At 57.8% G+C, this 9,776-nt stretch overlaps 1 protein-coding gene across 2 annotated transcripts in view; it reads right to left on the bottom strand.

Annotated features, from left to right (window-relative positions):
- LPCAT1 (lysophosphatidylcholine acyltransferase 1) overlaps positions 1–9,776 on the bottom strand; it is a 69,759-nt gene that overhangs the window by 26,496 nt on the left and 33,487 nt on the right. For both annotated transcript variants that reach the window (XM_017515950.1, XM_037734023.1), the window contains exons 4-6: positions 7,283–7,395; positions 5,845–5,905; positions 652–710 (exon numbers count right to left, since the gene is read on the bottom strand). In XM_017515950.1, coding sequence (XP_017371439.1) covers positions 652–710; positions 5,845–5,905; positions 7,283–7,395 — 233 coding nt within the window. The remainder of the gene's footprint in view (positions 1–651; positions 711–5,844; positions 5,906–7,282; positions 7,396–9,776) is intronic.

Raw genomic sequence — 9,776 nt, 5'->3', positions numbered from 1 at the left:
CGGGGATGGAGGACAGAGCCAGGGCAGGCTGAGCCTCCTCTGGAGGCAGCAAGGCCCCATGGGGAACTGCTCTGCGGCCTCATCCAGGCTTTCTTCACCAAGCTGGGGTCCACCACCTTCACCCCAGGAGCTCTTGACCCCTAACATCTTCTTAATTTTGTTCTCTTAAACCAAGCAAAACCTGGGCACTAAATGATAACACTCCCAAAACGACAAAGCCACTTCCTTTCTCTCCGGCTGCCTCCGCCTTCCAGAACTTAAATGTTCTGAATGTTTCAACACCCTGAACTAGGCACTGAGAGCTGCTGGGCCCTGGCGGGTGGTGTGGGGTGGCGGTCCCTCTCCAAAATGTCAGGTTTGGCCACACGGAGGAAAGGGCAGCTGCTTCAGGACCTAGGGAAGCAGGGCTCTGTGTGGATATTGGGACCACTGTGGAATCACAGGGTTGATCAGGGACACGTGCATAGAACAGGCCGCCCTTGGGGACACGTGCTGAGCCCAGCGCCGGGCCCATCCTGCCCTCTCCAGCGCCAAGGCCGGTGCCATGGCGTAGATGAAGCATGCGGGGTGACACAAGTGCACGGAGGCAGCTCGCAGTTCCCATTCCCCGGGAATTCACCTGGAAGCTGGCCCCAGGAGAACACAACTCACCAGTTTATTTGGATATCGTAAAACCACAGGCTGGACGGGAGCTCCGGGGATGAAGGCACCTGCCGGGAAAGGAACAATGGTGTTGCCCATGGCAGCCTGTGCAGGATGGCGTCTGCTGCGTTTCCCATGCTGCTCTTGGGCTAACAAGCAGCTTTCCTGTCTAGGCCTTCCTGGTCAGCAAGGTCACTCCATGCCTGGACTATCTCAACATCTGTAATGGCTGTAAACATCCAGCACCACAGCACGGACGGGCGGGAAACTCACCAGGAGCACTGCCCGGCCGAGGGGCACTTTCTATTAGAGCACCATGCACAAGCTAGAAGGCGTCTGTGGGAAGTGGGGGTCCTCCAGGTGTCTGCACCTTGAGGTCCTCATCACCGGCCATGCCCATCCATGTGATGGAGTTAGGGTCAGTCCCCACCAGGCACACACATGTGCCTCAGGGCTCCACCTGCCGCCCTCACCCGGCCGTGGGGCTCAGCTGGAAGGACAGGAGGATTTGGTCACAGCTGTGGCAGGACCTGCCCGGGACCTGCCTCTCTTTCTGAGCGGCTGTCACCTGACAGGCTCCCAAGAAACCAGGAGGAGCCCCAGGGAGGCTCACGAACTTCCCCGTTCACACTGGAATTATGGCTGCACCCAGCAGCCGCTCCGCCTTCCCACTGGCCAGAGTTGTGCCCTTTCGAGCTAGAACAAGGCACCACAGACTGTGGATTCTGTTTCTATGTTAAATTCTATTGACAGCTCTATTTAAAGACTTTTTTTAAACTGGAAAACTCAGGCATCAGAAGTACTCAAGTTTTAGAAAAGGATAAGTTGTGTGAGGAGCGCTCCCTGCCAGGCGACCTGAGGGCACACTCCCTGCCAGGCGACCTGAGGGCACGCTTCCTGCCTGATGACCTGAGGGCACGCTCCCTGCCAGGCGACCTGAGGGCANCTCCCTGCCAGGCGACCTGAGGGCACGCTTCCTGCCTGATGACCTGAGGGCACGCTCCCTGCCAGGCGACCTGAGGGCATGCTTCCTGCCTGATGACCTGAGGGCACACTCCCTGCCAGGTGACCTGAGGGCACGCTTCCTGCCTGATGACCTGAGGGCACGCTCCCTGCCAGGCGACCTGAGGGCATACTGGCAGATCCCCAGGCAGCACCTTCTTCCCAGGCTGCCAGTGAGGGCCACAGTGGCGTCAGGAATTGGTCCTGGCTGCGGGATTCTGCACCACTCTGGGAGAATGGAGCCCTTGCTTGCCCAGGGGCTGCAGGAGCGTCTGTCCCTAGGCTGATTCTCCTTTCACGGTGGCTTGAGGCGAGGCCAGTGTCAGGGCTGTGACCCTGAGCTGATGGCCCAACCTGCTTGGCTTTCACCCCGTGCAGGATGTCTACCTGCAGCCCTGGTGTCTAGCCGGCACCCTGAGTCCCTAGGCCTGTGTGCCGTGGCTTCCCCTGTGAGTCCCTAGGCTGTGTGCCGTGGCTTCCCCTGTGAGTCCCTAGGCTGTGTGCCGTGGCTTCCCCTGTGAGTCCCTAGGCTGTGTGCCGCGGCTTCCCCTGTGAGTCCCTAGGCTGTGTGCCGTGGCTTCCCCTGTGAGTCCCTAGGCCTGTGTGCCGTGGCTTCCCCTGTGAGTCCCTAGGCCTGTGTGCCGTGGCTTCCCCTGTGAGTCCCTAGGCTGTGTGCCGTGGCTTCCCCTGTGAGTCCCTAGGCCTGTGTGCCGTGGCTTTCTCCGTGTCCAGTGCTGGGCTGCCCCTTCCCTGCTGTGGGCTCGGCAGCACACAGGAGTTAGCTCACGTGGTTCACCCAGCACTTCTGTGCACCCAGGACGGGTGGCTGTGTCAGGGGAGGTGGAGGATGGCAGGGCTGGCATAGACCCAGGCTCAAGCCCCAGCTTCCATGCCCAACAGCCGAGCCCAAGCCCCCGGGACGTGCAGTGCGGAGAAGATAGTCCTCACTGCCTCGGTCTGAGCCCAGGAGACGCATGGAGAGCTGGGACTGGCTGCAGTGATAGCAGCTTTGCTGCTGCAGCTCAACAGACCATCTCGACCATGTGTCAAGGGGACATCACAGAAACTCAGTAAGATGCAAAGGAAACCTCAACACCCTGGGGACCTCTCAGGAAAGTCCCCAAGAGCACAGAAACCTCCCATGAGCCTGAAAGGTCAGTGACTTCACAGAAACCCTGGTGGGAAAGTCTGCCGGGGTTTCTGGTCCCCCTAGTGTCCCAGGGGCCCCCGAGGGTCAGCGGCATCCAGACCCCGCCGGCACCGTGCACTCTGGGCAGACTGCACAAGGGCCAGCCTGGGAGAAACCAAGATGAGGGTGTCTGAGCCCAGGGCTTCTGAACATGGGAACAAGGATGAAGGGAGGACGCGCAGGCTTCTGACTGCACAGAAACCTCCATATTCACACACAGCTTGTGCTTGGCATGCGTCTAATTTTACTAGTTGCAATGATGAGGCTGGGAGACAGCTCAGCAGAGACCCCTGAGGCCCCCCAAGAGGGCCATCACCCCTTATTCACCCAGACCATCCCCACAGTCTACCCCACAGGGAGAAACAGTCTACCATGGCCCAGGGAGAGCCGTGTCCATGTCTGCTCACAGCCAGTAAAATGAAGCTGCTGTGGCCCAGGGACAGCTGCGTCCGCATCTGGGCACAGCCTGCACAGGAGCCCGCGTGGCCCGGGACAGCTGCGTCTGCTGCCGGCAGCCACACTCGCAGGCCTGGCGTCCGCATCCTTGGGCAGTTGGTGGTGTTGCTGGGCCCCCGCCACATCCCAGTGCCTTCTTGCTGTCCTTGCTCTGCTCTGAGAGCTCAGTGTTGGTGGGTAGGTGGGGTGCGGGCACGTGGAGGGTGTGGGCCCAGCACCTTCCACGAGGGGCCCAGGGGCACCCAGCCAGCCGATCCTGCTATAGTGCCCTCTGACAAGGAGGGTGAGTGTGGCACTGGAGAGGAAGGCCCTGCATGGGCCTGTTTCAGGTGCAGCTCAATCCCTGCAGAGCCCTGAGGGTCCCGGCCCTGCTGAAACCCACTACATCCAGCAGACGTCCTGGGGCTCTGCTAAACTCTGTCACCCCCACCTCAGAGGTGGCCAAGGCCAGGGTCAGAACAGGGGGCCTCAGGTGGACAGTGCAGTGCAGACGGGAGACACTCAGGAGAAAGAAGGCGTCCGGGCCGAGGAGGAGCCTGGCGGAGCTCCAGGAGCAGGAGGCTGGAGACTGGGCCCGATGCGGGAAGGTCTCTAGGGATGAAGGTGGGGAGTTGGCAGTGCCCAAAGAGGGGTGACCCCAGCAATGTGACCCCAACATGAGGCAATGTGATGGAAGGTAGAGGGAGGGGCCTGAGTCGGGGAGGCGCCGTGGAGCTGTGGGAGTCTGAGCCCGGGACCCCAGACAGGTTGTGGGTGCCTCTGGTGTCAGGTTCAAGGCGGGAGACCCCCACGGCTCCGGAGGGCTGCACCTTGAGGTGTCAGGATCACGCAGCATAGACCAATTTCACCTCAAAACAGGATCCAAACCTGCCTAAAAAGCACCCAGCTAGGATGAGCGAGGGCTACAAGATTCCCAACACATGCCTCAAGGCCGCCAGAGCCCCGAGCCCGAGGGTGACATTTGGAACTCATGGCTGGACCCGCTGGAAACGGAGACGGGGACGGGATCCAGCCGCCGTGCGGTCTCCACAGACGCTGTGGAACCCACCTGCGGAACAGCGAGCGCCCTTCCAGGGCGGCACACAGAGAGCTCCCGCCTGGCACTGCTGCCACTCGCCTCGGTTTTGTGATATGCGTTGAGAGGTGCGCACACGCCCTCCTCACGTCTACACCAGGGCTGCCAGCTCCACAGGGCAAGGCCACACCCCTTCCTGGGGGCCTCCCCACAGGCACGAGGCTCCCCTCCCCAGGAACACCTGCCCTTTAGATAGGCCCTGCAGTGACCCCAGCCCCACACCCGCCATGGACAAGACCTGACCTGCCTGCCAGCTGTTTTCTGCCTGGGGCCCTGGAGACACGGCCTGCTTTCAGCCCTCACCAAGGCTGCCCACGTTGTGGTCCTGGCTCACAGGCTGTGCTCGGGCACGGGCCCAGTGTGGTGGGGCACGTGAATTCTTGGTCACTGGGTGTCACCTCCACCCTCTACGTCTCTGGTTCTGAAGGACTCAGAACCACATGTGGCGAAGACAATGGAACAGGAAGACCCAGCACCTTCCACTGAGCTGCTCTTTGAACTTCCGCTAGTGACACCTGCCACCTGCCTGCCGCGCCGAGGAGGGTGGAGGACGAAGGCACGCACAACTGAGCAGGAGAGGATGGCCACAGGCCCGGAACCGCATGGTCCACACAGGCAAGCGACTACACACTTCCTCTACCCAGCTCCCAGAAAAGCCTGGATACTCAGGCTGTGTGGCCCCAGAGGCAGGGCAGCCGGTACCAGCCCGGTACCAGTCCGAGCAAGGTGCTGGCTGCTCCACGTGACTTGGGCCCAACCCCGGGGAACAGGTCTGCAGACCCCAGGCACGGACACAGTTCATGAGAGCCACCACTTTCTAAAGTCGCCCAAGGGAGACGACAGGATCCGGGTGGACTGTCTGACATGCCCAAGGGTGTGCAAAATTCTAAGCAGACTCAGCAGAAAGAATGGTGGGCTGTTGCCTGCTCATTGCAACGTTTCGCATGTCAGGGGTGGAGACCCCAACACTAGACCCGGGTGGCCGCTGCAGGAGAGACCCAAGTTCACACGCGTTTGAGTCCCCCTCCTCAGGGAGAAAGAGCGCTGTCTAACTGGGAACTTGGGAAGCTGAGGACGTGCAGATCTAAACACGGCTCACAGGGATTTGCACCTGGGATCCCCAGGAGTGGTGGGGAGCAAGCTGCAGGCCCAGAAGGGCGCCCTGAGCCATTCAAAGGCAAGGAGGCCCCTTCTGGACCCAGAACCCCCCAGCCTAGATCTCTAAGCAGACGCAAACCTTTATCTCTACCACCCTGGACATGACCTGAAATCCTGACTTCTCCATCCTCCTGCAAACATGATAATCCTCGACTCAAATTCTAACATTTATTTTGTGACTTTTCTTAGAAACACCTCTAAGAACCCCAGCATACGGGAGAAAAACAGAAACTGTTCTTATTTGCACAACACATTATTTAAAAACATCACTTGAATATTTTCCTTTTCTCTAGGAGAAAAATAAACAATTAAAACCACATACCAGGTTTGAAGGTAATTAGGCAGGTCCTGTTCGTACAAGTTCCTTCTGGAAAAATCATTATCTTGAAGTAGGAGAAAGAAAAAGATCAGCATTAAACTACATAAGTCTAATTCAGAACTTACAGGTGCCAATCTTCACAATATATTTTCTTGGCCGCTGACACAAGTTAGATTCTGTAATCATATTCAGTATCTAAATTATTAAAACGCATTATGGGAGCGTACACTGATTTCCGCTCTACTGGTTTTACTGAAGTGCGGCAGCAGTGGAAATACACAAACAGCATCTGCCTTCTTCAACCACAGCTCCTGGAAAGCAGGGAGATCTCGGTGCCCACCTTTCAGCCCCTGTGAGAAGCAGGTGCGCTAAATAGAACGCACACTTAGCACAGCAGAAGCACCCCTCGGGGGAGCAGTGCTCGTTCTCAACAGGAAGAAGGGACGAGCACAAGAACACGCGATGGGAGCGCCTGGCTGACGGACCCCAGCAGCGCGCTCAGTGAGCTCAGCCCCAGTCAGGCAGTGCCCTCCACACCGCGGCTCCAACGCCTCTGAATCACGCTGACCTGCAGTAGCAGAAACTGCACTCAGACTTGCAGCCCCTCAGGCTGCTTCAGTTCTGGACCCCGAAAGGAAGGGAGACCTCAGGCGGGCCAGCGGGGGTGCACCCAGACCTCAGGCGGGCCAGCGGGGGTGCACTCAGACCTCAGGCGGGCCAGCGGGGGTGCACCCAGGCCTCAGGTGGGCCAGTGGGGGTCCACCCAGACCTCATGTGTGCCAGTGGGGGCCCACCCTGGCAAGCCCAGGGCCAGGCAGGCCAACTGGGTAAAGGAGGAGGCAGTCTGTGCTTGTGGGGGCAGAGCTGGGGCACCCTCGAAGTCACGGCCTCCACAAGCGGCTACCCCCAGCCAGACCCCGCAAAGGTTCCTGAGCAACCAGATCCCAGACAGTTCTGTGAAATTTCCAGCCTCTAATGCTGGCTCAGTTAAAGAAGAAAAAGAGAGGGCCCAGGCTAACGTCAGCTGCACTGCCCTTACAGCTGGGTCAGGGCTTCTGAATGATGGCTGGGAACCGGCACACAGACCAGCAAATTTACTCCAGGACCTTCAGAGCCACCCGATACACACAAGGCTGACACATCAAACCCAAAACCGCACCACACCAGGAGGGTGGATTAGCAATGCTCTGTCCGAGTCAGAACTTATGTTCAAAAACGATGATTCAAGAAGCTGACGTGTTTGAGAGCTGTTTTTCCTTGCTTTAAATTTCAGGCACCGAAACCAAATGCACCTGACAGCACCGTCTTGAGCTCACGTACTCACCAAAAGAGAACTGGAATCCAGCCCCAGAGGAAGGGCCCCGGTTTCTTCTTTCTCCCCATTCTCGAGGTTCACATCTTTTGGAATAAAACCACCAAAACACAATCAAGACTGCCTTACCTGCGGCCACTTTCCGTTGGACTGTGCCCGTCTCTTGATTTCTTCTACTGTTTTCCTGCGAGAATCCTGGTCTGACCGGGACACGAACACGGGCCGTATGTACCGGATCAGAGCTGGAAGAGAGGAGGGGAGGCAGATCACATGGAATGCACGTCTCCTGCCAGGCAGTGCCGGGGAACAAGAGGGCCCCTGCATGGTGCCCAGGGGGGCAGGAGCCCCCAGATACCCCAGGGCTGTACCATGGGCGGGCTGAATCCCTGCCTGAGGGACTGGGAACAGCACCCAGCCTGCCCAAGTATGCAACAGCAGGAAGCCCTGCCACCTGGGTGCCAAAAGTAACAAAAACCACATCCACGGCACCCACTGAGGACACAAAGCACAGAACAAAAACCAAGTCCATGGCAGCCACTGAGCACAGAACGGAGTCAAGGAAAGACGATCGCCAGGAAGCAGTAAGTCTTCGGTACCGGTTTTAACAGAAGATAGGGTCGAAGGTACCAGGTCCCGTGGCTTGGATCCCGCCCACCCTGTGTGGGTGAGCTGCACCCCTAAAAGATGAGCTGAAGTCCTCACTCCTGGTATCATGAGTGGGACCTCGTTTAGAAACAGGTGACAGCAGACGGTGAAGCTAAGATCTAGGATGAGGGTCCTCAGGGGAAGATGAGACAGAGATGGGTAGAGAAGGCCAGGGATGAAGGAGGCGCTGGAGCGACGTGGCCGCGGCCCCCGGGGAGCTGGGGAGGCTGAGGGAGCTTTCAGAAGAGCCCAGTGCTGCCAGCACCTTCATCTGGGGCTTCTGCTTCCAGACGGTGGGAGCACACGTTCCTGTCGTTCTGGGCCACCAGCCGTGTGGGGCTTTGTAGAGCAGCCCCGGTTCTAACCACTGCCCCCCACAGCCTCCTGGTAGGTGCAGGGTCGGGGTACCAGGGACCCTGCCATGAAGGCTGGTGCTTGGTCAACCAGGGCACACGGTCACAGCACCGGTCCTTCTGCAAGAGGATTTGAACGTGGCAACCAACTTCTCAGAAGAGAAAGTTTGAAGACTTGACAATCAAACTATCCCTGAGTGGGGCTTCCTTCTTGAGGATGGTGAGCCGGATCCACACTCGGTCCCCCAGACCAACTGAGGGAGTCTTCTGACCCCACCACGGGCTCCCAGGCTGCTGCAGGTCACCCTACCTCTCCACCCCAGGTCAGCTTCCAGTCTCTTTTCTTAGTGTTTTTATTACTTGTAAGGAGTAGCACTTTATGACTTTCATTCTTTCTTGGAGGTTCTTTCCTCCAAGAGCAAACAGAGAATTAAAGCCAAAAAAAGAAAGTTCCTTCTATCCTGTGATTACCTGCTGGGTCTGAGGACCCTTCTGTAAAATCAAAGACACATGGGGTCTTAGTGGTCTTTCCTCTGACTTCAGTCATTTTGCTTTTTCATGATTCCCAGAGCCGTTTCATCCTCACCCATCGATTATTCCCGACTCTGCTAAAAAGGACTAAAGAAGGAAAGGGCAGAATGACGGAGCCGCCTCGTGGCCCTGACTGCGTGGTCTTTCAGTGCCCACTGTTTTGCCCAAAGCGTCCCATGGTCTTCCCAAGGGCGCACCAGGCCTGGAGATCTCACTCTGCCACCTTTGCAATCTCGTCAGCTGGTCTGTTTCATGAACAGAGTTGAGATTTCAGAAGTGTCTATACAGCAAAGAAAAGAGCAGAGGCGTGGGGGAATTTCTCCACACTCAGATGCGTTCAGGGGTCCACATGCAGGGTGCGGGGGTGACATGTGCATCCGAGAGAGGCCTTGGGCCGTGCACCTTCAGTTGGGCTGCTGGTGTGCGTTTCACACTCCAGCACTGAGAACTGGGCGGCACTGATGGCAAGGAGCTGCAGCTCCTCCCTGGGCGCCCTGGGGAGGGAAGGGCGTCACCACGCCATCCGCGCAGCCACACTGGGACTGGCGCATTTTGCCAGCAGGAACGTGACAGCGTTCTGCTGTCTTCTGGGCATTTGAACCTCCAACTTTCCTTGACAAGGTTTGTGAATGGATGGTGCAGATATGAAGGTCACTGAAACTAATACCGTGAAAATGAAAAAAATCCACTGGGTTGGTCACTCTACTTGGTATTGATACATCTGAAAATGAAAACATTTTGAACACTTTCAACCTGCATCTCGTCAACGAAGTTGTGAGCTGTCAGAGGGTCCATGACAGGAACCAGAAGTTACCACAAGCCGGGACCAGGTGAGATGTCTCTGGGCTGGAGCCTGGGGGAGACATATCTGAGCTAGGAACTGAGGAAGACGTCTCCGAGTTGGAGCCTGGAGGAGACAGACGTCTCTGAATTGGAGTTTAGGGGAGACATCTCTGCGCTGGAACCCAGTGCCCAAACACTCCTGCATGCCGGCAATCTCCGCAGGGAGGCACCAAGGGGCACAGGGAGATGTCTCTAAGCTGGAGGCTGGGGGAGATGTCTCTGAGCTGGAACCTGGGGAGATGTCTCTGAGC

The sequence above is a fragment of the Cebus imitator genome, unplaced genomic scaffold (genome assembly GCF_001604975.1).
Source record: "Cebus imitator isolate Cc_AM_T3 unplaced genomic scaffold, Cebus_imitator-1.0 Scaffold567, whole genome shotgun sequence".
Classification (NCBI taxonomy): Eukaryota; Metazoa; Chordata; class Mammalia; order Primates; family Cebidae; genus Cebus; species Cebus imitator.
This window is presented reverse-complemented; position numbering and strand designations above follow the sequence as displayed.